Source organism: Aptenodytes patagonicus, unplaced genomic scaffold (assembly GCF_965638725.1).
Source record: "Aptenodytes patagonicus unplaced genomic scaffold, bAptPat1.pri.cur scaffold_86, whole genome shotgun sequence".
NCBI lineage: Eukaryota > Metazoa > Chordata > Aves > Sphenisciformes > Spheniscidae > Aptenodytes > Aptenodytes patagonicus.
The window spans coordinates 116,579-142,544 of record NW_027472034.1 but is presented as its reverse complement, the minus strand read 5'-3'; the positions used below and the strand labels follow the sequence as shown (position 1 = coordinate 142,544).

General features: G+C 60.5%; 1 protein-coding gene across 1 annotated transcript in view; it reads left to right on the top strand.

Annotated features, from left to right (window-relative positions):
* Window positions 1–25,966, top strand: part of SND1 (staphylococcal nuclease and tudor domain containing 1) — a 138,256-nt gene that overhangs the window by 10,514 nt on the left and 101,776 nt on the right. The window contains exons 5-10 of the mRNA XM_076363753.1: window positions 2,274–2,434; window positions 2,651–2,742; window positions 3,692–3,850; window positions 4,293–4,399; window positions 4,679–4,769; window positions 10,692–10,805. Coding sequence (XP_076219868.1) covers window positions 2,274–2,434; window positions 2,651–2,742; window positions 3,692–3,850; window positions 4,293–4,399; window positions 4,679–4,769; window positions 10,692–10,805 — 724 coding nt within the window. The remainder of the gene's footprint in view (window positions 1–2,273; window positions 2,435–2,650; window positions 2,743–3,691; window positions 3,851–4,292; window positions 4,400–4,678; window positions 4,770–10,691; window positions 10,806–25,966) is intronic.

Sequence of the window (25,966 nt, the reverse complement as noted above, 5' to 3'; positions counted from 1 at the left end):
CTGGAAGCTTGCCCGTGTCGCTTCCTAAAACTGTTCCTGGCACACTTGGATGCTTTCCACCCAGTGTTTTCGGTAGTGCAGCCTGTAAACAGGTACGTTGCGTAAATAGAGCATGCATTGCCAAGGGCGTGAATGGGTTATTTTATGCCCAGGCTTGACGTGTGCATAGTGGTGAAGCCTCGAGTGCCGGCAGGTCCTGCTTGCTGCCTGCCTGGGGACGTAGTCCCTGTCCCAAGCCCTTGGAGAACGTGCTCCCTGCCTGGTGCTGGTGGGCTCTGGGTGCTGTTGGCAGAGTTCAGTGGCTCTGTTTTGGCATGGTTGGGGACCACCGCAGGGCAGTGATGCCTGGGAGAGGCATGAAAGCTGCTGCGCCCGTGTTGGAGGGTCTGCAGAAGCTGCCAGCCTGCGGGGCTGCTGGGGTGGGGGGCGAGGAGCTGCTGGAAGAGTGGGTGCAGCACCGACGGTGGAGCCTGGCGAGGACCAGCAGCGTTTGTAGGATGAATGGGGGAGTTCAGCTGGAGTCAGCTCTTGCCACCCTGTCCTGGTTCTGCACCTCCTGCATCACTCTTAAGCTGCAGAGGTGGAGTGAAGGAGGAAAGCCTCTGCCTGCCAGTCCACTGGGGTCTTTGCACTGACTTTCTCCTGCTTCCCATTGGAAATGTCCCCTGGGGGCCCTGCAGAGGCTTGTGCTGAAGGGGGACCGCGAGCCCATGCAGGGCTGGTTGCAAGCAGCCGGGCCGTGTTGGCTGCCTACGCTCGTGGCTGGTGGCCGTGTGACGCCCACGGGTAGCTGTGCTCACACGGTGTAGGGACAGTCATTAGAGACCACCGGGGCCGGTGCTCCCCCAGGCGCCTGGAAGTCAGGGTGATGGGCCAGGCAGGACCTCGGCTCTGACTTGGTTCCTCTGTGCTCGTCCCTGCTTTCCAGCCAGCCTTCCCCGCCGAAGCCCCCTCGCCTGGCTGCGTAGCCCCCTCCCCTGGCTCTACCGCAGGAGCACCTTGGCTGCGGCTGTGCTGCTGATTGCATCGGAGGACGGTTGTGTGGTGGTTCAGCTAAGGAGAGCAGAGCAGCCCCACGCCTGCTGCTCGGAGAGCCCCTCGCTCCAGCCAGAGAGGTGACCGAGGTCCCCCGTGCACTTGCTGCCTGGGACTTTTCAGGCGCTTTTGGACTGGCCTGTTGTGCTGAAGAGAAGGAAATTGGGGTGCAGGTTGGGTGCTGTTGTCCGCTGCTTGTGCTGGGGGGACCTGGGCAGCCCCACGGGGACCTTCTGGTGGCTTCGGGCTTGCAGGGGTTCGCTGCTCCTCTCCTTCAACCTCCTCCTGCAAGTGCACCCAGTGGGTAGCACGCCCAGTAAAGCCGGTCACCCTGACCCCGGCGATGATGGCGCGGGAGCAGGACATGCAGCCCCCCCGAGGCTGGGTGATGCCGCTGCCACGAGCTCCATCACCAGTGCGACGGGGCTGGTGCAGCGCAGTTAGCACAGGACTGAGGTTCCTGCAATTAAACATTGCCTGGAGCGTGTCGCTGCTCAGTGTTTGCTCTCCTAAATCAAAAGGTGTGTTAATTAATGAGTGCATGAGGTGATTCTCGGCCACTCGCTTGTCAGCTGCTCAGGTTGGGTGCTTCTGCGGTAATTCAGGATTCATCAGGTTGCAGCTTAGCCCTGAGCTGAAGAATGCTAAAACACAGTGTCACCGAATTTGTTTAACGAGTTATGACAGCACGTGGCGGGGCTGGCCATCGGCACTGGGAGGGGGCTGCTGCTGTGCTCTGCCTTAGGCAGACGCCTGTGTGTGCAGGACCGGGGACGCTCTGTGGTTTGGTACGGCACGTGAGCCGCATGCCTGGGTTTGCTCTCCCTCCTCCCCCAAAGTGTGCTCTGCCATGCCAGGAGTTGGGGCTGCCGCTGCCCTGTCTCCCCAGGGCTGCCTTTCCATCACAGTGCACAAAGCAGCCTGTGAAAGGGTTGCGTGGCCTACACCTCCCCAGTCTGTCAGAGGTGTGGCTTCCAGTGGCAGGTATTCCGACAACTCTGTGCTGTGGTGCCAGAGAAACTTACTTTGATTTACTGTGCGTTGCTGTGAGCAGCACGAAGCATCGCTCACCAGCTCACCCAGGCACTGCCTTTTCTAGACGCGAGTGGTCAAATCGCTAAAGCATCCAGAAAAGTGCCTGGAAGTTGGATGTTGCCGGTGATAAAACATACGGGAACCAGCAGTGTCCTGCCTCTGACCCAGACCTGGCCTCATCCTGTCTTGTCCTGTCCTTGCAGCCCTGAGCAGAGCAGGCTGGCGGAGCTGGAGGAGCAGGCCAAGAGTGCCAAGAAGGGGATGTGGAGTGAGGGGACGGGCTCTCACACCATCCGGGATCTCAAGTACACGATCGAAAACCCCCGGCACTTCGTGGACTCCATGCACCAGAAGCCAGTCAACGGTAAGCTGGCACCAGCTCTGGCCCTCACTGCCAGGCACTGGGGTCACCCCTGTCCTCTACTGCCTGCCTGTCTGCGGCCTCAGGGGCCGGCTGCCTGCGCCGCGCTGCTTGGGTGCTGTTCCCGGCACCCTCTCACTGCAGAGAGCTGGCTCTGGCTCTGCGGCTCCCGCCGAGCCCCTCCACAGCAGGACCAACCTCTCTGCTTTTGCTCCGCAGCCATCATAGAGCACGTCCGGGATGGCAGCGTGGTGAGAGCCCTTCTCCTCCCCGATTACTACCTGGTCACTGTCATGCTCTCGGGGATCAAGGTGAGGCTTGGCTGCTGGCCCCGGCAGGCTGGCGTGCTCAGCAGTCCTCTTTGCCGCAAGTTCCCTCTTGAATTTGCACTGCCATTCATTGTGCATCCTCCTTGGCGCCTTTCGGCACCGGTGCAAGTGTGCAGGGCTTGCACCCGTGCCTGCCCGCTGCCAGGCTTGTGGGACCAGGGCCGGGGGGGATGGAGGCAGGGGTACAGCTGCCCTGTTGCTCGCTGTGTCGTCCTGCATGCACCTTCCAGTTACAGGCTGGTTGCAGCCTGTGGTTGTGTGCATGCCACTGCGGGGTGTCACCGCAGAGATGGGAACGGGTTTGGGTTAGGTGGGTACCAGCTCCGTGCTGCCAGGCCCGGCAGCAGCCTGAGCTCTGGGCAGTCAGACCACCCTGCAAGGATCCCCTGGTCGCTGGGTGAGTGGTCGTCCCTGCTCCGCTGGCATCGGGGTGGCACTGGGGTGGCTGCTGGTGCGTGGGCTGGAGAGCTCGGCCACCCGGCATGGCAGGAGGCTGATGTGGAGGGTGGCTCTTGGGATGGGGGCTCCTGGGGCGGCCGGGGCAGAGCAGCCCTGCCTGCCTGCCCACCCCCAGCGGTGCTGGGGAGCCTCCTGCCTCGGCTCCCTCTCACTGTGCCCTTGCTGGAGTGCCAGAGCCTTTTTCCTTGCCTGTCTGACCCAGGGTGGATGAACCCTAGGCAGGAATATGCTCAGAGTTGGTCTCCGTACCCCAGTTTGCTCCCAGCGGTGTCTGCTGGGGCGGGTAAAGGGCTGTGTCAGTGCAACATGGCATGAAAGCATTGATATGCACAGCCCCCCAGCCTGTCTCTCCCAGAAGCTACAGTCAGAGCACGGGGGCTGTGTGCAGCCTTCGTCCCCAAGGAGGTTTCCCACCCCCTTGCCGAGGTTTTAGGGGCCAGCCTGTGCCCTGACCGTCCCCTCTCTGCTGCAGTGCCCCACATTCAAGCGGGAGGCGGATGCCCCCGAAGTCCCCGAGCCGTTTGCAGCCGAAGCGAAGTTCTTCACGGAGTCACGGCTGCTGCAGAGGGACGTGCAGATTGTCTTGGAGAGCTGCCACAACCAGAACATCCTGGGCACCATCCTGCACCCGGCAAGTGGGGCTGGCGGTGGCACGGGGTGGGAGAGGGTCCCAGCGGGCTGTCGGACCGTTGGTCATCGCTTGCTGGAGATGCTAAAGGTGGTTGCAAGGTCCAGGTGCCTCCGGTGAGGGCTTAGGGCAGCTGGGAACCGTGGGCTCTTTACTGGTGGATGTGGGAGACCATGGTTCATCTGAGCAGCCCACGAGGAGAGCAGACCCCTGTGGGTATCGCTGGGGTGGTCTCCGATAGCCCTGGGGGCACCGGGTGCTGTAGCCAGGCCTTGCAGGGCTCTTTGGGGACCTGTGACATCTAAGGGGCTGAGCAGGGTGAGTGGGCTCCCCCCTCACAGTGGGGCAGGGACAGCGGGACGCCAGCTCTCCTCAGGGGCGCAGGGGTAGATGTCGATGCCACGTCCCCCGCAGCTGAGCATGTGCCTCCTCCCCTTCTCCGCAGAATGGGAACATCACTGAGCTCTTGCTGAAGGAGGGCTTTGCCCGCTGCGTGGACTGGTCCATCGCCGTCTACACTCGCGGCGCTGACAAGCTGCGTGCAGCCGAAAGGTGAGTCTGATGCCGGGAGCTGCAGGGCTGGGTGCTGGGGTGGGCACACTCTGAGCTGCACCCATGGGGTGCCCGGGGTGACTCCAGCCCCCTCTCCCCATCCACGTGTGGCATACCCCCAGTGCTCTCCTGGGTGGGAGGTAGATGCGATCTCTCCTTGGAAGTCTGCACCAGCCCCACTGCCTCTGCCAGGGCTTTGCTGGGCGATTTAACATACGGCATGTCCGTCCCTGCTGGGGACGCCTGCCTGGGCATCACGCCTGTCCCCCTCCCTGCCAGGTTCGCCAAGGAGCGCAAGTTGAGGATCTGGAGGGACTACGTGGCCCCCACAGCAAACCTGGATCAGAAGGACAAGCAGTTTGTAGCCAAGGTGAGTGGCTGGCAGAGCAGGGGAAGGGGCAGGCAGGGTCTGCCTGTGCGGGGATGGAGGGCAGGGTGCCCGGCTGCCCTTGCTGGCCTCTGCATGTGCTTGGACAAACCCTGGAGGGTTTTGCCTCTGCTACATCCCCACCACAGACCACAGTGCACAACTGCCCAGGCGCTCGCTGGGATCTCGGGCAGGCCTGGGGTGGGAAGAGGTGAAACAAAGCAGAGGGGAGGGGAAGGGCCCACTGTGCGTGGGGAAGGACTGGTGGGTGCCCTGGGGCCTTGCTCCAGCTGGCTGGCTGCCACAGAGATGCTCTCACCCTGCCTGCCTGCCTGCAGAGGGCTGTTTGGGCTCAGCAGAGTTTTCCTTCCCTCTCCTGCCTGCACTTCCAGCGCAGTGTCAGGCGCAGCCCCTGCCTTGATCCCAGGGGTTGCTGGTGTGGAGCCATGGGGCTCTGTGGGGCAAAGCCCCTGGCCGGCACCTCCTTGCAGCGACTGGCCCAGCTCCAGGGCTTCGCTAGCCCCACACGTGTGAGAGCAGCTCCAGGGATGCCCCACTGCAGCGGTGCCCATGTTCCTGCCGCACGGAAACCGTGCCTACCCCTGCCCTGGTACCGTTCGGAGAGCGTAGCCGATGCAAAAGGGAGGATGCAAGGGAAGCTGCGTGGGGCTGACCTGGCCCTGCCCCAGGTGGGCATCCCTGCGGAGGAGCATCTTGCCTGGGCAGAGCCGGCTGGGAGTGTGGTGGTGGGTAGCAGTGGGCTGCGGCAGGGCGCGGGGGTCCGGGCACCGCTCGGGGGAGCAGCCCGCTAGATGGTGCTGCCGGCTCGCCCAGTGCGGCAGCCAGGGGCTTCGGTTCTGGTGGAAACCCTGGGAAATGTGCAGCAGCCGGATTTCTTGGAAAGCCAGCTTAACCCCTGCGCTCCCCCTGCACCTGGGTCGGATCCTGCCCCGGAGCATCCTTCCAGCTGCTCCATCCCTGCCAGGGTCGTGCCTGGACACCCCTGCCTTGCAGGCATGGGAGTGAGCCTGGCTGCTCCTGGGGGGCTGCTCCTTCCCTGCCCGCCTCAGGGGCCGCCGGCTGCCCCGGTGCTGCCGGCTGCGGGGGGGACCGGGGTGGCAGCAGCAGGGCTTGGGGCAGAGCATGCCTGGCTGGGTGCTGGCTGGGGGGAGCTCTGGAGCTGCTGGGCAGGGCAAAGCCAGGAGCTCTTGCAGCTGGTCCAGTCTCAGCTGTGCGGTGCAACCGGCTTAATTAGCTCATCCGTGCGGTGCTGTCACTGGGATCTGCGCGGCAGCTCCTGTCCTGGGGGATGAGGCTGGGGAGGTGCTGGCTCATGTGTTAACTCTGAGATTACACCCTTCTCTGCAACTGCCCGTTTGTCAGCTCAGATATAGCTGGTAATAGCGGAGATCCCCAAAACTTCCCACCAGCTTCCCCAGGAGGTGAAGGGTTTGCTGGGCTTTTCCTCTTCAAGTGGTGTATAAACGTGGCCCAAATGCCAAGCCCAGAGGGTCTCTGGGAATGCCAGAGGTGAGAGCCCGTCCCCGGGGGGAAAGACTATGTTTGGTCCCTACCCAAGGTGCCGCTATCGCGGTGAGAGATAACACCTGGGCAAATGCCCCTGTGGGCACGGGGATGGCCGTGCGAAGGCGCTGGCGCGCTCGGAAGCACCATCCTGCCGCTGGCAGAGGCTGCCGCCGGAGCCCGCGCCAGGAGCTGGCACGGGGGCCGTTAGTCATGCTTTGCTCAGCAGCTTGTGGAGGGCTGGTGGAGGGGGCGGGTGGACGCTCCTGGCATTTCGAAGATGCCCGTTATTTTCTTGAATAGCTCATGTGCAGGCTGGGATGCTGGCAGAGAGCTGCGGCAAGCAGGTCTCTCGTCCCAAGCCCCCCGGCAAGGCAGCAAAGGTGTTTGTGATGGGTTTGGGGCTCAGCGGCATCTCCAGCCCTTGTGCCGGGCGTTGCCATGGGGCAGCCATCCCCCTGGGAGTGGTGGGAATCCACCCCCGGTGCTGTGGAGCGGAGGGGACCCCGATGTGAAGGCTGCATTCCACTTAGGGTCCTGGGACAGAACGTGCAGGATGGCCCCCAGGTTCTGGGCACAGCCCCTCGGTCTGCCAGGGTCCCCCCCCAAGTCTGGGAGCAGTCGGCCCACCAGCTCACTGTAGCCTGGGGTCTGCTCCGGCGTGGTTTGGCTGCCCTGGCTCTGCAGTAAGAGCCCCCAAACGCAGTGAACACCACGATGCTGTCCTGCTTCCTGGGGAGGAGGTGCAGAATTTCTCCGTCTTCGGTTAAAACCTGCTCTTTATGCAGGCCCGTGCAAATCGGCATTTAGGGAGCTGTCAGCCGAAGCCCCCCCAGGCGCTGTCAGTTTTGCAGTGTCAATTTTTGGTCTTTTTCCCTTCCTGGGAATTGTAAGTGACAGGGAAAATCAGGACAAATGCCCGCATGCCTCGGAGCGCCAGAGCTGAACCCAGACCTGTGCATGTGCCCGGCCTCTCTGAGGGGCCCCGTGAGCCCCATCCGTCCTCCCAGCACCCTGCAGAGGGGTCTGAGCACCCGCAGGCAATGGGCAGGCAGGCAGCGGGCAGGCAGTGATTGCTCCGGCGCTGAAGCTGCCTCCGTGCTCGGCAGAACGCCGAGGTGCTGGTTTGCAGCGGCAGAGCTGACGTAGGAGCTGGCGGGGGGAGGAGGAGGAAGATCCCAACCTGTCTTTGCACCGTTGAGCAACCGTGGCAAATCAGCTCCGGCTAATTTTGGATCCCGCCGCTGTTGCGGTCAGCTGCTGGTGCTTTGAGTGGAGGGGTTGGTTTGGGGAGAAATTAAGGCTTGGCCTCGATTGTGGATTTGATGCCTGTGAGCGGCAAGAAGAAAAGTGGTGGAATAAAAATGTGAAGAGGCTGGAGGCTTTCTCCTGAATTCCCTACGTCAGCTTGTCTTAGAGCACTCGGGAATTTGGGACAGCGCTGCTTAGAGCTGAATACATTATGCTGAAAGCTATCTCCTGCCAAAAGCTGTTTATAATACAGCTTTGTACGTGGGGCTCCAAGGGCTGTGCGAGGTTGTGTCGTCCCATCTCCCTGCTGTGGGGCAGGATTAGCCCCCTCGGGGTTGGGGGGAGCGGTTGAGAGCAGCAGCTCGCCTGGGGTGTGCTGGGCTCCGTGGGCAGCCCCTCGGCCGCATCCAGGCTCGCTGGCTGGGCTGTGCATTGCCTCCTGCCATGCACCGACTCCAGCGCTTTGCAGGCTGGAGGAGGCGGTTGTGGATGAGCTGTGTGTCTTTTCCCCCCTCCACCACCCCGCTTTTTGCAAAATGCTTGGAGTCTTCATCATGGCCAGATCATCTCAGATGATCTGCCAGAGCCAGCCTGGGAGCTGTTCTCCTGCCGAGCTGAGTGCCAGACCCTGCCAAAACCCCTCAAAAAGCAGTTTTCTCTCTGGGGGGGCAGCACCAGCCCCTCTCTCAGCGCTGGGTACCAGCTCCCAAAGTGCCACCGTCCCTGTCTTGCAAGGTCAGGGTGCAGGAGGTCGCTCCTGGCTTCGGGGATGCTCCCTGTGCAGCAGCCTGTCCCTGAGCCCTCTCCTGGGAGATCTAATGAGCTGTCCTCATTACTGCCGGGCAGGGAGCGCAGCAGGCGGGAGCAGGCTGCCCTGGGGAGCTGTGGGGGACAGTGGCAGCTGGGGGTATGGCCCCATGGTCCCCAGGCATGGGGGTCCTTGGCCCCCTTAGCACCCAGGGGAGCTGCTGAGGCGAAGATGGCAGCGGGGGCAGCCGTCCCCTCCATGCACCCCAGCTGGAGGAGCCTGGGTGTGGGGTGAAGGCTGTGTCCCGGGGTGGGGTTTTGGGGAAGTGGCACCAGAGCATGCAGGCTCTGCAAGAAGCAGCTGCAGAGATTTTAAAAAAAAAAAAAAAAAAAAAAAAAAAAAAAAAATCCTTTCAATTGTTTATCAAAGTGCCTTTCTGAGGCAGGTGAAGCCACAATAAATATTGGATAAAGGAAGCTGGCCACAGCAAGCTGAGAAATTGTTAGCAAGAAAAATGGCACAGCCTCTGAGGCTGTGTTGTCTCCAGTTTTGCTGCCGCTGTCACCTCTGTCACTATCCCCCCCCCTTTCCTGCCCATGGGGTCCCTGGGGAGGGGGCTGCAAAGCGCCTTCTGCTGCTTCCCTGCATGGGTTGATGCTGCCAAGCTGGGGCTGCGGCTCCTGCCTGGAGGAGGGGAGTGGGTGCCCAAGGAGGGGTGGGCACCCGGGGATAACCCTCAGCTCCTGCTGCCGCCCTGCCCTGCCCTGCCTGGGACTTGCAGCCCCTGGGTGCCCCAGCCCCAGGTACCATGTCCTGCAGCATCCCATGCCCCTGCAGAGACCCACTGCAGCCGGGTCGGCCTGGCGAAGGGCCCTGCAAGTTAATTCCTGCCAGGAAGGGGATGCTCAGGGCCGGAGGGGCTTGGTGAGTCCTCAGTGCCAGTTGTCGGCTCCTGCACGTAACCTGGGCTGTGCCGGAGGCCGGGGTGCCGGGAGCTCGCAGCTGCCTGCCGGCAGGAGCCTGCCCTGCTGCCGCCTCCTGCCAGAGAACAAATGAGATCTGACCGCTGCTCCTGCAGCTCTGGCATGGAAGCGCGGTGTTCGCGTGATGGATGTGTAATGTAGCGCAGGATTTGCCCCCGGATCTGACCTGCAGCTCCCCTGGCTGCAGTATCTTACCTTCACATCTTGCTTTTTCTAAGCCTTCTGTGAGAGGGAAGGGATAGGTGCCCAACGTGCTGCTGGGGTCCCATCCTGACCCCTCCAGCGGTGAGGATGCCCTGAAGCATGAGATTTGATTACTCCATTTAGCATGCAAATTGCTTTGGGCTCGGTTCTGCCTATGAAAAACAAAGGATCTGGGTCCCGGGAGAGGCTGAGTCCATGGGTAGGGATGTCCCCTGGGGGGGTTTGCTGTGCCGAGAGGAGCTCCGGCAATCCTCAGTGTCTGCTTTAATTTTTATTCCTATAATCCTGTTATCCCTTTGGCTAAGCACACTTTGAGGGACTGATGTGCTTGCTGGGGCAAAAAGTGCTGCAAGGGGAGCAAGTCTTTGCCCTCCTCCCTCCATTTCCCCCCAGGCTCTGGCTTGGCTCTGGGGGGATGCATGGGGCTGCGATCCTGAGCTCGTCGTGGATGAGCAACAATGGGAACCTTTTGCCCTGGTGTGACTGGGGGGACTGGGTTTGTGCTGGGAGCAGGCAGGGGAAGGTCCGTGCCCTGCCAGCAGGAATACCCGGGTGCCTTGTCCTGCTCTGCCTGCTGCCACTCACTCTGGGCTGGAGAGCGGCATTTAATGAAAACTGAGAAGATTAAAACAGTGTGCCCTGAGCCCCGCTGTCCTCTGCCTGCCTGCACAGCCCTGCCTGCCTCTGCCACCAGTTTTTCTAATTAATTTGCTCCCTGGGTGGGTGGAAAACCACCAGCCAGGACACGATCGTGGGGTGGAAGAGTCTCCGCCGCGGGCTGTGCTCGCTCCCTCCTCTATGGGTGCATGTCCATCATCCGGTAGCGATGGCTGTGGTCCAGTCCCCTCTCTGGTTTTGTTTCTGGAGTGAAACTCTTGGGGGCTGAGCCCCGGCACAGGATGGCACATGGCTGGCGGTGTGCTGGTGTGCCGCAGCGTCACCGTCTGGGGACCTTGCAGGGCTCTGACCGATGCTGAGCTCCTTGGGCTTGGAGAGCAGGACCGCAGATGCGCCGGCGAGACATATTTGCTCCAGTGACCCACCGGGCACCCGGGATGGGGTTGGAGCTGCTCACTCTATGCCATCTGCCGGGGGCCAAAGCCGGGGTGGGTCGGGGTGTGTGCCAGAGCCTGGGCAGTGTTGCAGCAGTGCCCGGCTCCAGGACTCGTGCTGCCTGCAGGCATGGTGTTCACCTGGGCCTCTCTCTCTCCCCAGGTGATGCAGGTGCTGAACGCGGACGCCATCGTGGTGAAGCTGAACTCTGGGGACCACAAAACCATTCACCTGTCCAGCATCCGACCCCCCCGGCTGGAGGGGGACAGCACGCAGGTGACCGTGGGGACGTGTGGTGGGGAGGTGATCGCGGGGTGAGATGGGAAGGGTGCTCTGCTCCGCTCCCCAGCGGTGGAGCATCTCTGCTGGGCAGCAATCGCCGGTGTCCGTGACCATCCCTGGATGGAATCCCTTCCCCATGAGGCGGCTCCTCTATCTGGCCTGACCCCCCCCGCCAAGTACCCCTTTTTCTTCCCAGGGGAGCCCCATCTCACGGGATGCAGGAGGCCTTGGGGAGGGTTTGAGCATGCACTTTGATGGCTGTAGGGAGACCGATGCCTCCCTCGTCTCCTGCCTCAGTTTCCCCCTCTGTATTGCGGGTGCCATTGCGGCTCTCTGCTCTGGGGAGCTGGGAGAGCCCTGTTTCCAGGTTGTGGGGCTGTGGACGATGTGTGGTGGGATGCTGCTCGGGGACATGCTGGCAGATGGGTGACTGATCCCCTGCAGACTCATGCCTCTCGGTGGATGGGCAGTGGGGGAGCTGCTGCTCGGCATCCTCAGGTCCTTTGCCAGCCTCGGGCTTTGGGCTGGTGCCGTTCCTTTGCTCGTACGGCGCAGCAGCAGCTCTGCCCTCCCCTTCCCCTGTGGCCTGATGTTTGCTCATTGCTGGGGGGAGAAGCAGGAGGCCGCAGGGCTGCTGGAGATGATGCAAAGTGTGCGAAACCCTTTGGTTTTCCTTTTCCTCCCCGCTGTGCCATTCAGCGAGGTGCTCGGACGTGCTGTCCCGAGCATCTCTCCCCTCCTCTGCGGGGCTGGCTGGGGTCGGGGAGCGCTTCCCTCCTTCCTCCCCGCCTCTGGGAGGAGCAGGCTCCTCCGTCCTCCGGCTCAAAGGGATGCTGGGGTCTGACTCACGGAGATCTGCAGCATCAGGATCTGATGGAGAAATCCCAGGGGCTGAAGTCTTTGGAAAACGCCGCATTGTTCGTGCACAGCTTGGTCTCCGCTGTGCTCGGTTTGAGCATCTTGCAAGCCAGTGTGCACTGAACCTCCAGCCCCGCGCTCGGCAGTGACATGAAAGCGCCCAAAATAAGCTCTGCTGCGTGGCTGCAGGTCGCACGCTGAGTCCCCTTCACCTCTGCTCAAAGCGCCTCTGCTGGGCTGGGAGCTGGGACACCGGTTTGATCCCCGTGCCCCTCTCTTGGTGCGGAGCGGGTGGCGGGAGGGGCGCAGCCGGTACCTGCCGGCAGGGCTGTGACCTGCAGTGTGGGCACAGGAGCCAGGCACTGCCCGGCTTCGCCTGGCGGCAACTGATCTGAAACCATCCAAAAGCTCCTTAGGGCAGGGATTGATCTGCTTGCCGCTTTTTTCTTTCTTTCATTTTTTTCCCCCCTTAATGGTTGATGCACTTGAGAGCTGCTGAGACACCTGCTGAGCACCCACATTGTTCCTAGCGGAAACCTCCTCATCCAACGCCTCTCGAGGTGGTGCGGAGCGCTCCCGCCTGCGAGCGAGAGGAGGGCTTTCCATCCGGGAGCAGAAAGCCAGCCTTCACCCAGGATTACGCGAAAGCCGCCTTTTCCAGGGCTGTTTTTTTTTCCCCGAATGGCACTGATGCGCTGAGTGCCGGCTGGTGCTGGCCTTGCCACGCTGGCAAGTGACGGCACTGCGTGCCACGGCTCCCCGAGCTGTTGGTGTGCGCAGGGGCAGAGCCCGGGTTGCTGTGGGAACGGTAATTTGGAAATTCCTCCCTCCTAGGATGCCGCCTTGTTTTGTACACACTGAATTATGAATAACTTCCCAGATTAGCTTCTTCCTCCTGCTGTTTCTCTGGCGTCAGTGCCGGGTGGACGGGAGCCGCTGCGAGCCAAGCGGCACACTTGCACGGTGGGGAGGGTGCGGGGCGGCTGCAAAGCGGTCACCGGTGCCGGCGGGGGGGGTTGCCTTCTCCCTGCCTGCTGGGAGCTGCCAGGCTCACTGCTGGCCCCGCCGCCATTCACGGTGCTGCCCAGGGGATGCCCTGAACGTGGGCTCTTCCCCCCACTGAGTCTGGGGTCTCGCTGCGGCCCCTCATGGTGTTTACCCTCCTCTTTCCCTGCGCTTGGGCGTGTTTAATGCGGTGGCGCAGGGAAGCATGTTGGGGGCACGCTCGCAAGCGTGCTGCAGATGCCCCAGAACCTCAAGGTTGCCAGATCGCAGCCGAGTCTCTGGTCTGTGTCTGGCTTCTCGTTTGGGGAGCTCGCTGTATGGAGTGGGCTCGGTATTTGGAAATATTAGTTTAAAAAAAAGGAAAAAACATAAAAAAGCCCCCAACAACCGACTAAAAAAGCCCCATCCAGACAAACTGGGCACCTTGCTCAGCTGTGTGCCCCTCTCCCCCATCTCTGACTCAGTGCTTTGCTGCTTTCAGGGGGATGCTTTCTGCCCCTGAACTCCCCCAGCCCCACAGGGGACCCTTTGGTGCTGCTGCTGCTGCTCCCTATTAATCCCTGCGCCAGCTCCTATGATTTGGAGCTTTCTGCACTGGGGGGCTCAGTGTGGGAGACCCTGATCCTAGCTGCCCTTGCAAAGGTGCAGTCTGAGCGCAAGGCATGCACACATCTATACATATTGGGTTGATTTTGGGTTGTTCTGGAAGGCTTTACCCATGAGGTGCTGTGTGTGGATCCGGCAGCTCCGTAGCAGAGTGCTGGAGCTCGGCAGCGTTGGCTGCGAGCTGCTCTGCCTGTGGTTGGGGCTAGACGCGTACCCAACGTAGTAGGTAGCATGTAGTTAGCACGGCTTCGCCGGGGAGATCCATCTCCATCCCGCCGAGTGCAAATTGGTCCCAAGGCACCTGATCGAGTAGATGGGAAATGACAAACTGAAATTTCAGCGTAATAAAATCCTACAGCCTTTCATCTCCCGCCTTCATCATCCAGCGCGAAATGAATCCTGAGAGCAGGAGCTGATAGCATTTAATATCTCTATCGCTTGTCTCTGTCAGGGAACGTAACGTATTCAGATGAAGGTGCATCTCCCGCTGCTGCTCAGGTGCTGGGTCTGTAGGTGCAGTGCCGGTGCCATGGTGCGCAGGGACGGCTGGAGACCCTTGCTGGGCCAGCCCCCTTAGTTCAGGGCAGCGTGTCCGGAGCAGGAATGTTTGTGGCGATCCTTCCCCAGGCCATGCCCTGCCACTGCCATGGGCTTAGTGGCTCACCGGGATGCAGGCTGAGGTGTACTGCTGCTCTCACTGCGGCTGGTGCTGCGCTCACCTCCGGTGAAATTGCCTGATCCTTGTCTGGCTGGGCTGGAGCCAGGGCCGGTTTCTGCCGCATTTAAGCCCGCAGCCTTAAGGCAGGACCTCGTTTCACAGCTGTGGTCCACATCTGGGGCTCGAAACATGGGGTGCTCCAATCTTTGGGGTGAGCGAGGCGTCTCTGGGCATGGGGAAGCCCTTCCCCATCGCTGCAGCTGATGCCCGTCACTCTGGCGTCCCGCCCTGCTCAGCCCTTGTACCCCGTGGTGGGGTTTGTGGTCTGTCTGTCTTGGTGACGGATCTGGCCCTGCCAAAGCAGGTTGCCGGTGCGTTGGATCCGACTGAAGGCAAAGCAGCCCGTGTACCGGCAGGGGGGCTGAGCGTGGGAGCAGAGCCCTGTCTGGCAGTGCCGCTGGCGTGTGTTTCCATGGGATGGGAGGAAGAGCAAACCCCCAGGGAGGAGCGATGGCTGCGAGGGGCTCTGACCTGCCGGATCCGCTGGCATGGGCGCTGCTGCTGCGGGCAACAAGTGGTGATTCTGGCTCGGGGACCAGGGCTTTCCTGGGTCTCGGTGTCACCACCGTTCCCGGCGTTCGGGAGGTTTCAGCTTTGCTTTTTTTAATCAGAAATTCATTCCCTTGGACAGCTAAATTACAGAATCTCGTTAGCGGCTCTGTGCTCTAGCAAGCTATATTTGCCCAATTGATGCAACGGCAGTACAAATCTGCTCCAATCCCCCAATTTATCTAAACTGATATCTTAATTGGTCATACTCTTGGAGTGGGGGAGTCAAACACAGGGACCCTGATTCAAAGAGAAAAAAGGGAAGAAAACATTCTGCTGGTGGTGGGTTGGGGTTTTTTTGAAGTCTGAAAGTGGGGCAGTGTCTCCCCTGGCCGGAGCGGGGCTGCGGGGAGGGATGCGATTGCTGCTGGGGGGCTCGGGGTTTTGGCAGCACTGGGGCCCCTCCTCGGCCCTGGGAGCCAGAGGGAGGAGGTGGAAAGGGAATCGGGAGCGGAGATGTCCCGGCTCCTTTCCTGGCTGTGCCGCTGCTCCAGGACTCGATGGTCCCTGCTCCTGCCTGTGCAGCAGAGATAAGGTTGACATTGGCGGTGGGGGATTTCTTCAAGGATTGTCTGGACGGCCCTGGGGCACCTTCCAGCCATATTTTCTGAGGACATAAAGCCAAGGCTCTCTGTTTTTTCTTGTTTATCCTGGATGCTGGCTCACGCCTGTCCACCCGCTCTGCACCGACGCCAGCGGTGGGGTGCTGGGGAGGGCTCTTGGGCACCTTTGGGTGCCTCCAGTCCCCTCCGGTGGGGGTGCAAGGTGGTGGGTCTCTGGAGGAGCAGGACCCCGGCGCTGTGCCTGCTCTGGCTGCCGGGGCTTGCCGGCTGCCAGCGTGCTGCCCAAGTGATGGCAAGCCTCGCGTCTGCCGGGAGCGCATTTGGCACGGTGGCAGCTAATTGCAAAGCTGACACGAGCGTCAGGGCTGTTACTGTACCGGGCAAAGTTAGAGGAGCAGGCACTGCCACAAACAGAAAGCAGTGAAAAGCTGGAAACACAGGGAAGCTGGAAATGGCTTCAGAAAAAGAAAAAACAGACAGGTTTGGGCTTGGATTTTTTTTTTCCCCCTTCTCAAATGGGCTTGTGCGCGGGTTCCTTGGCTTTCTGATACGTTTTCAAGGCAGAGAACTGCTGGCTCCCATTGAGCTGCGAGCAGATGAGGGATTAGCCAGCCCCCGCACCCGCCAGCCTCCGGAGAGCGGGAGCTGGCACCTGCGAGGGGTCCTTGTTCCCAGCTGGTGGGGACCCTCGCAGCCAGGTATCAGCCCTGCACTGGGGCCGGGCAGGGAGGGAGAGGCCGCAGCCATCAGGCTTGATCCGCTGGGTGGTCTCAGCATCTCTGCTTGGTGGGGATGCAGGGTCCCATGGGGTAGGGTGCTCGCGATACCGCTTCCCCTCTGGTCTCACTGGGGGGGGTGATGCTGGGCAAAACGCACGTGGCTCTGTCCGTCTGTCTGCCCAGCTGGGCACGACGTGTCCTGCCGCAAAGACCAATGACGCCGGAAGGTTGGTGCTCCTCACATGGTGTTTGACTGCAAACCGCTGGCTCCCAGAGGTGCTGGTATTTAAGTCCTGACAAGGATTTTTCTCTGCCTTGAATTTCATGTCCGATCTGCCTTCCAGCAGCACAGCCCGGTGACCTTCGTCACCTCCTTGCCGCCGGGCAATGACAAGCAATGCCTGGATGAAGGCAGAGTATCAGCCGTGTGGCATGAGGGCAGGTGATGGACAGCGGCCCCCGGCAGCACCGCTGCTCCTCATCGTTCTGCCCACAGGCTCTCCGCCATGCTCCAGCAGATTTTAGAAAGAGCCATATTTTACCCAAACCCTATCAAATGGCGGTACTTTCTCTCTGCTCCTTTCCCTGACACTTGCTGATTGCCAGAATATTTATGTGAAACTGGAAGCCCTTTGTTAAAAACAACCTGCCCAGCTTGCTGCCAGCCCCGGCCGGCACCGCTGGAGCAGGAGCTGTCGGGGGCTGCACGGCTTGGGAAGGGCAGGGGATGGACCTCAGGGTTGAGGGCAGCCCGGCCCCCCGAGCTGCTGGTTTTGACACTGTTTGAGATGGATTTATAACCCTGTTTGAGATTTGGGAAACGAGCTGTTCAGGAAGGATCCCATCACACCTGTTTTTAGCAATCGCAGCTGCTTTATCCCTGGAAATGAGCTTTTTCTTCCAGCGTTGCGACACTTCGGGGTACCCGATGGCGTGTGGGTCTCGCTGGCAAAGCCTCGGGTGCCTGTGGGGGCCTCGTCCTGCTCGGCCCCTCTCGGTGGGAGCCGCCCGCGGTCGGTGCCGTGCTCGGCGAGGCGAGGGCTGCTCGACAGATGGTTTGCAGGTGTCTGCCTGGTGCTTTTCTGCAGCAAGCCGGATTTTGGAGAGAGGGCGGCTGCGCTCGGCTTGGCAGAAGTTTGAACGTTAGCTGTGAACGTGGATCGGTTCCTCCTGTCCCTGCAGAGGCTCTTCTGGCATCCTTGGCTCGGCAGGCTCTGGGGAGCGCGGGCTGGGGACCGTGGCCCCTGCCAGGAGAGGCGGTGTTGCGGCACGGTGCGGCTGGCTGTGTCCCCGCCGCGCTGCCGGGGCGGTTGGGAGTTTGGCGGAGGCCGCTTGGAAGTGGTGCGCTGGCTGGCGAGCAAAATGCTCGGTTTGCTTTGCAAAGCCCCCCGGAGCTGTTTGGGTGACGGCACAAATAACGGTGGTTACAATGCCAATGGCATGGCAGCCCAGGCTTCTTCAGTGCCGAAAACAAGGGAGCCGCTCGCTCCCCCGGCTTGTCATCTCCGGCCCCTCTCCGGTTCGGTACTGGCAGCAGCTCCGCCACCAATCTCCAGCTTTCCCGGGGCAGCACCGGAGCTGGGGTGCGTGGGTGGTTTTCCTCCACGGCTCCCACCGTGCCTGCCAGTGCACAACCCTTGCAGGCAGCTCCTGGAGCCAGGCTGTGTGGGGCAGCTCTGGCAGGGCCGTCTCCACCTGCCTTGCCCTGCCTGCGCGTCCTTTGCCACAGGCAGCGGCGAGCCAGCAGTCTGCAGGGTTCTGCCTGCTCGGGAGCTCCCCATCACTACCGAAACCCTCGGACATGACTTGGGATCCCCCTGGGCTTCTCTAGTACCATAGGGTTATTTCGTGCCTCCCTCCTTCTCTCCCCTGCCCATGAGCCCCTCGGCGCAGCGGTGGCAGCTCTTGCTGGTGTCTCCGGTGCAGCAGTTCCTTTGCTGCAGCCTGCCCAGGCCAGCAGCATGGTCTTTGAAGACACTTTGGTGGCTGGGAAGGAAGGAAGAGTGCCTGGATCTGCCAGCCTGGTGGGAGGCTTGTTGGTCGGCTCCCTGGAAATCCCCCCGGTAGCCAGAGCCAAGGGCTGAGACGGGAGCACAGGGAAGGGGAGCCACGCTGGGACTCCACAAGGACACTGATTACATGGGATGTGCGCCCTCGACTTTCCCTTCAGGGCATTTTTAGGGTATCAGCAATGTGTCCGGGCTGATGCTATCAGACGTCCCTTCTCTGTTGTTTTTAAAGTCTCTGGTACCAAACTCATCTCCTGTTGTCCATCCCAGAGAGGCATCCAGGCTGCTCCCAAACTCGGCAGGGGTTTCCATTCCTTCCCAAGGAGGATCCCTCATTTCCTTGGCTTAACGCTCGTCTGCTGGCTTCTCCCATTGCTTTGGGCTGTTCTTGGTACCTTCACCCTTCTAGTAATGGGTGGCTCAAGGCAACCAGCCTTGGAGGAACCTGGGGGATCCCCCAGCTCAGCCAAGCTCCCTCAGGATGTCCAGCTTGTTGTCATCATCCCCCGTTGGCGCAATGAGGATGGTCCCTGTCTGCAGCAGGTCAAAGCCTGTGGGTCATGCCCGGCTGGCCAGGATCTCTGTGTCGGAATTGAATTCAAGGCTACTGCAGCCAAGATGAGCCCTGCCTGGTGAGGGATGCCGTACGGCTCCGCGGCGGCAGGCAGATTGCCTGCGAGGGTGGCGGGGTCCGCGTGGAGAGAGGATCTTGCTTCCCTATTTGTTGAGCAGGGTTTGTACTACAAAAAGCACACTGCACTCAACAAGCATAAAAGATTAATGAGAAACAAACCCATGAACTCATCAGTGTCTCATCTCCGCTAAATTACAGTTACAAGGATCATCGTAGCTCATCCATGTATTGTGTAACAGAACTGATTGCCGGCGTGGATGGGGCGTGCAGTGAGCCCTGCCGCGCCGGCGGAGCAGCACGGTGTAAAACGCTAAGTGCTCGGGCATATGGCCTTAATGTATTCTAAATATTGGCAGAGGAGAGGCGCATCTGAGGAGAGGCGGGAGCAGAAAGTGGGGGCACTGGAGTTCCCTGATCAATATTTAATAGGGGCTGCAATAGCTTCTAGGGAGAAGACATATGAAGTCAGCATGTTCTTGCAACCTGTTTTCTGCCCTCTAGGTAGCATGCTTTTTCTAGTGTAAAAATGGTTAGCTTGCACATCTCTCCACCGTTCCTCTCTCCCTTCCCCCTAAGTCTTTCCATGGTGGGAAAGCAATTGTTTGGCATTTGACTCGGGACTCCGGATTGCTGAGGTCCAGCTCCTGGCAGCGCAGGGTGCTAAATCCTGGGGTGGGGGCTTTTGGGGAGCTTCGGGCTGATCCAGAACCCTGGTAAAATACCGCTGCTTTATCGCAGGTGGGTTTTCCCCCCCTGGCTGAAAGCAGACGTACAAACACGCAACGGCACAGCCAGAGCCTGGCTCCCAGGGGATCTGTCGGGGCCAGGTATGAGGCCTAATCTGGGCTGGATTAATTAGCGAGCTGGCACAGCTGCGTTCCTGTATGGATTACAGCCTCTGGCATCCCGGGAAATTGCTCGTGGCTTTGAGAGCAAAAGCTTATTAGCAAAAAAGAAAAGGAAAAACCTCAAAGCAGTAAAGCAGGCAGCAGCAGCGTGGAGGAGCAGAGGCCGGGCTGGTGACGGGCTGCGGGCAGCTGGCCAGCCCTGGAGCTGTGGCTGACACCGGTTTGGGGAGATGGGCAGGAGCTTGCCGGCAATTACGGAGCAGCTTCTCTACGAGGCAACGGCTCCGTGACCACAGGCAACAGCTAACTCACACCGCGTGGCTCCAGGGCCCGTGTCACCGGGAGGAAGATGCAGCCGGGAGGAAGATACAACTCCAGACCGTATGCTCTGCGAATAGTGGCGGCGCTTAAGTGCTTGGTCTTACTGATGCTGTGTAAGTAATAAGCCCCAAAGATTGGGCTGTGCTAAAATACTTCCCAAACAACTTACATTTAAGTGTTGCAATTCTGACCCGGCAGAAGTGCCTGGTGTTTCGACACTGATGCTTTGAGGAGGATCCAGGCACCTGCCAGCTCACATTTAGGAGGACGACACTCCAGCCGGGCTTTGCATCGTGCTCTCTGGGAGCTGCTCTGCTTGGAGAGGCTTAATCATCTCCAGCGCCTGCAGCCCAGAAGCGTTAAAGCAGAAACGGGCAGACCTGGTGTCCTTTGCACGTGGCTGCCCGACTTCTCGGGTTGGCTGGGTCTGACGCCGTGCTAAGGCTGTGGCAAATGTTTCTCGGTCTGCTGGGCGAGCATGAAAATGCTGATGGGAGAATGAAGCTTTGACCTTTTGATGTCATCAGGACGCTACTGCAAATCCTCTATTGATGGTTAAATTGCACTAAATTAGAGAGGAGCTGTGCAATTCTGCCATGTTGCTGAACTGTGCAATTAACATCCTGCCTAGCAACAGCACCCTTGTGCCTCGGGAAACTTAAGCCTGTGATTTTAGGTATGTGATGAACCTGCCTCTGCGAAGGCTTAATTTTTTTTTTCCCAGTGGTGTATGGCTTTAGGGGCCTCTCTGCTCCATCTGGGAGGCAGCCAGAGCCGTCCCTGCCGGCTGCGCTCTGCTCTGTGGGGAGCCACGGCGTCCTGCAAGGAGGTTGAGTTTGGTGCCCGGCACGGCTGCAGTGGGGCTCTGACCTGGTGGCACCCAGCATCACCCTGGCATCACCCCGGATCCTGCCCTGTGACCAGTGGGATCGCCCCTTGGTGCCTCGAGGTGACCGAGGGGACGCTGGAGGGCACAGCTGGGGCGCATGTTGGCTCAAGGGCACTGTCACGGAGCTGGCATTGCCTTTGCTGGCTTGCTCCGGCCGGCTGATGGGGTACCCCCTGCCCCAGCTCCCCGGGGCGGTGAAGGGATACCAGCAGCTCCATCACTGCGTGGACCCACTGTGGCATTGGGCTAGAGGCAGGAGGGGGAATCTCCCATGCCGAGAAACATCCCCAGGCTCGTGTTCTTAATGAACCTTAATGATTCTATGATTCTATGATTCTTGCCCTGCCGCCTCGCTCCTCCTCCTGCGCTCGGCTTGGTTTAGAGCTGGTTACAGCAAAGCGTGCTGCTGCCTGCTTTCTGCTTGCGGGTCAAGGCTGAGCTTTTATACCTCCAGCCGGGAGCATGACAAAGGCATCCCTCTCCACAGAGGGGGAGGATTGCTGGAGCAGAGAGCTCGGTGCCTCCCCCAGCCCCCCCTTGCATCACTCGGGTGTTTCAGCTGTGTTAACACCTCCCTTCCACGCGCCTCTCCCAGCGCCGTGCGACGCTCTCCCGGCTCAGAGTAATCATGAATATTCCCCCTGCCATTAGCACTGGCTGCTGGAGATCTCTATTTAGTTGCTAGACATTTGAAGATGTGCTGCAAGGGATGGTGTGTGTCCCTCGCTGGCACCCGCAGCCCACCCAGCTCCTTCACCTGCGGGCGGGCTGCAGGGAGGGGATGCTCCAGCACGCAGTCGTGGACCTTTGCTGGCACCGATCATCCATGGGGCCTGCAAGGGATGCTCCACTCCTGTTCCCACACCCCAGAGCAGAGAGGACAAAGCTTCGCCCCTGCACCAAGCTCCTTCTGGTGCAGCCCCAAGCACTCTCTCACCTCTGGGCATCGGCTTGCAGGCAGGCTTTGCTGGTGCCCGGCTGTGGCAGGAGCGCTCAGGTGGTTGTCACCGCCCTGACATGTTGTACGTGAACAGCTCCTGCCTTGGCACCTCCTGAAATCCCTGGTGCAAGGGGCAAAGCCGTTGGGCCCCTTGGAAAGAAGCTTCCCATGGAGGAGCTGCCCTGGATCTGCAGGGCTTGGTGCCAGGGAAGGGCTTGTCCCCTCCCGGTGCAGGGCTGCCTTGGCATGGCATAGCCCGGGTGTCACCTGTGAGCGCGCTGGCAGTGACACGGGACGTGGACCGTGTGTGGTTTGCATGCTGCATGCACGCCCCTGGTTTGCTGCAAACAGCCACCTCTATGGAGGCTCCGGCTGCTGGGCTGAGGGCTGCCAGGTTGCGCTCGGTGTGCCAGATGAAGGGCAGCGGTGGGGCTGGACAGACGTCTCTGCCGGCACCGGCCCTGGTGCCTCGGCTCCACAGCCTCCTCCTCTACTAAAGGTGCTGGGCAAGGGACAAAGAGCAAGGACGAGGGGCAGTGCAGGACAACCCCCCTTCGGCATTTCCTACCCTGACCCTCTGCTGCGGGGTCCGAGGATGGACCCTGCCTGCGCCACGGACCCTGCCTGCCTGCACCGCTGCCAGTCTTACGGCAGCCGCTGGTGCAAAGTGGCTTCCCCGGGGCTGGCGAGGGGGTCGCGGGGTGGCCTGCGAGCGGGGCGGGATGGTGATGGGGACAGTGACAGCTCAAGATGTCCCGTCTCCCGGGCCCCGTGGAGGGGACAGCAGCTCCATCCTTAAAAGCTTTTTGCCTCCCGCCTGGCCGCTGCTGTCCTAGATTTTGCTGGCTGCTATTCTTCCCCTCTATCACGTGCGGGTTCAGCACGGTGCGCTCGAGTACAGCTTCATCTTCTGCGGGCAGCTCTGAGCTGGGCTCTGAGCTGCTCTCACAACTTAAAATGCCTCCCTCAACCTGGCACCCGGGGCTGCTGGTGCACCGCGGGGCTGCACTTTGTAGGCTGGAGGATTAGCAGAAGTTAAATTCCCCAGGAGCAGGGATGTGGTCAAAAGGGGATGCATGTGTGTCCCTTCCCATGCTCCGAAAGGGCGTGCGACCCCAAGGCCGGGGCAGTGAGGTATGTTGAGTGACAGCCCCATTACACATCCCTCAGGGTTTGCAGTTATCATCTGAAATTCAGGTTAACAGTGTTGAAAAGGTGGAGGTTTTTCCTTAAGTCCTGAAATGGCTGCCACCACCCGAGATGGGGAGCTTGCCAGCAGCTGCTGGCTCTTTCACTCTGAGCAGAGCCTGTCCCTGTCCCCTCAGGGACGGTTTTAGGGACGGTCTGAAACAAGGCAGAAGCATCCCCTGGCTTGGCAGAGTCCCGCAGCTAGGCTTTGGGTCCAAATTGGCCCCATTCTGAGACCGGTGACCCTGTTTTCACGCTCTTTGTAAGCAGATCAGCGAAAATACTGCTCAAGACCTAAAGGCCGCGTGACCCCCTGCTCGGTGCCCCACAGTATCGGTGTCCGCAGTGGTGCCCCATCCCAACGCATGTGCGGCTGGATTTCAAGCTGCTGAGCCTCCCATACCCGCTGCCGGCTGTTCTGTCCCCAGCTGCTGGTGCAGCATGACACCCGCTGCACCCAAAATGCCAGGGAAGGTGTGAAATGCCAGCGCCGAGCCTCGGGGAACTGCCACGACAGCGGAGCTGGAGGCGAGGCGGGTCTGGCTGGGAGCACTGGGGAGCTCGGGGACACGTGGGCAGCGCAGGGGACCCCAGGTGCCCTGTGGGGCTGACTGGCTTTGGTCGGGGTAGCCCAAACCACCATCTCCGAACTGACATGGTTTTTACCCGTTATCTGTCAAACTCTGCTCGGTCTCCAGCCCTGCCTGTGGTAGGCTCGATGCTCTCGGGTAGCTCCGTGCTTTGGCTGGGGTTTTGGGGGAAATGCAGCGTGGGGATGACCCGGCGTGGAGTCTGCAGCACCAGTGGTCGGGGGGGTGCGAGCTTTATCTAGGCTGGGGGTGTCCGTCCTTCACTCTCCCTTACCTTCCCAGGGGGGCTGCAGGGAAGAATCCCTCCTCTGGCAGACCTAGCCGTGCCAGCCGCCGGCGCTTGTACTGGTTGGGACAATTAGCATATTGAATCACTTTCCAGGGAGATTTTGGACGATAAATTACTCTTTGGTCGAAAATAATATAAAAGCTCCATTATGCATGGATGGAGGCGTTTGTGGAGCTGGGGCTGCTGCTCTGCCGGGGTTCTGGGCTTGTTAACACATTTGGGATCGGCTGGGTGGGGTGGGTGCTGGGGCTTTGTGCCTGTGCCAGCCACCTCCCTTCAACGCTTCAGGGACAGAGGGGTGGCAGAAGGGACCCCTGGGGTCCCCCACCATGACCCACGGCGGGGACAGCTGCTGCAGCGAGGAGGGAGCCGGGTTGGTCCCGCAGAGCCCACCGGTGTGGGGTGTCTTTGCAAGAGGCTGCTCCGGGCTCCACCGCCCGGCACAGTGTCGGGGGCTGCCCAGGGTAAGTGGGGTGCTTTATGGTGCACCGAGACATGGGTCTCTTTCCACAAAAGTGCTGTGTTTGGGTGATTTTTGCAGCCTCTGTTCTCCCATGTTCTGTCCTGTGGAGGGGACCCTGCAGCCGGCTCAGACCCCCGCTGCCGGGACCAGCAATGCGGCGCAGGGTGCCGCTGCCATCGTCCTCCCCTGCAAATCCCCAGGGATTGCTGACGTGAGTCAGGCTGGCAAGAGTCCTCCTCCAGCGCCACAAGCTCCCTTCCTTCATTTCCCTCTGGCTTGGAGAGCAATGTGGGAAGGAGTGGAGTCGTCATGGTCTGGCAGGGCGCTCTATCCCAAAGATTTCCTCCAGCAGGCAGCGGGGACGGGGACGTTGCCTTGTCTGCCCTGACTGAGCCTTGCTGCCAGTTTGCAGGCAGGCAGGGGCAGGGCTGGCCCCCTTTGCTGGGGCAGGAGCCGTGCCGTGCCACTGCGCCTGCACTGTCCCCTCCTGTGTCGGCTCCCTCCTGCAGCCCGGTGCTCTGAGTGTCACTCTCTGCTTGGGGCTGGGTTGTGGCAGGACTTGACATTGGCATTGCTGAGAGTGGAGATCCCCCCGGGGTCTGTCTGTGGGGGGTCTGTCCCTGGGGGCTCCCTGGATGGGGGGGAAGCAGCCCCAACGGCTCCCCAGGACGGTAGCAGCACGCTGCTGGGCGAGGGGCTGGTCCTCGGCTGGCACAGCGGAGCCCCCAGGGATGCGGGGCGATGCTCGGACCAGCCTGGTTATCTGCTGCGATCCTGCACGGGGCAGGCCGGGATCTCCGCTGCCGTGCCACCGTGTCCCACTGCAGGAGCTGAGTGGGGCAGGGACCCCGGGACAGATCAGCCCCCACTGTGCCGCAGGAGGGGATGACTCGGGGGGGGGGTGGGATTTGCCCTGGCTTGGATGAAGCGCCTGGTCCCTGCGGTGGCAGCTCGGCAGAGGATGGATTCTGTCCCCTCCGGTGGTGGCTGCAGCGTGTTGGAGACACGAGTGTTGGTGGGCAGAGGAAACCCCCGCGGGGGCTGCGCATCCTCTCTGCCTGTTCATGGGGCTGCTGAGGTTTAGGGCAAAGATTAGAGGTTGAAACCACAGAGGAAAATATTTTTTAAAATGTTCCATAAGCCCTACAAGGCTCTGCGTTACAGCAAGTGGATGGGTATTCAGCATAAACCCAAATTAAGTAGCATGATTTCTTCTTTTTTTTTGGAGGAAAGCATACCTGGGGAAGACACACAAGCTGTGGGTGGGCTAAATCTGGTGTTGGGAGGAAGAATGCTGTGAAAGCAAATGCCTTGTCTCCCGTTCAACCATCCCTTTCAGGGAAAACCTGGGCTGGTCCGGCGTGCTCTGGGAGGGATGCTCCTGGCCACCCTTGACCGTGCTCGGGGCTGTCGGCTCCCCGTGGGCCACTGATGCCGCTGGTGCAGCTCCAGCACATAACGGTGCAACCCGGTAATGGGCTAGATCAGCTTTTCCAGGGGTCTTGGCTGTGAGACATTCGGAGCGTCTCGCGCTGGGCTGCTTTTCTGGTGCTCCCTTGGCTCAACAAGGGTGTCGGGGGAAAGTCAGGTTCATTTAAAATAGAATTCAAACATTGCGGTGTTGTAAAATTAAAAAAAACCCCAACCTTCTGAAATTACTGAGTATTTTTGTACATCTCAATTTCCTCATTAGCGGTGACATTATCTCCTCGTCCGTGGAGAGGTGGCTCTTTGTGCGCGTTGCCAAAGCGCCGCCAGTTAATGAATTCCCCATTGACGGGTAACGTCGTGCTCGGGTGATTTCCCCGATTAGTTCCTAGGAAGGGGCACTGCCTTCCCTGCCGCTACCTAAAGATGCTTGTAGCTGGGCAGAGGTTACAGCGGAGCCGTGAGATGTCCCTTCAGATGCTCTCGCTCCAGGGCCAAAGTCTGAATTAAGGAGTTACTCCCCAAATATTCCTCAGCC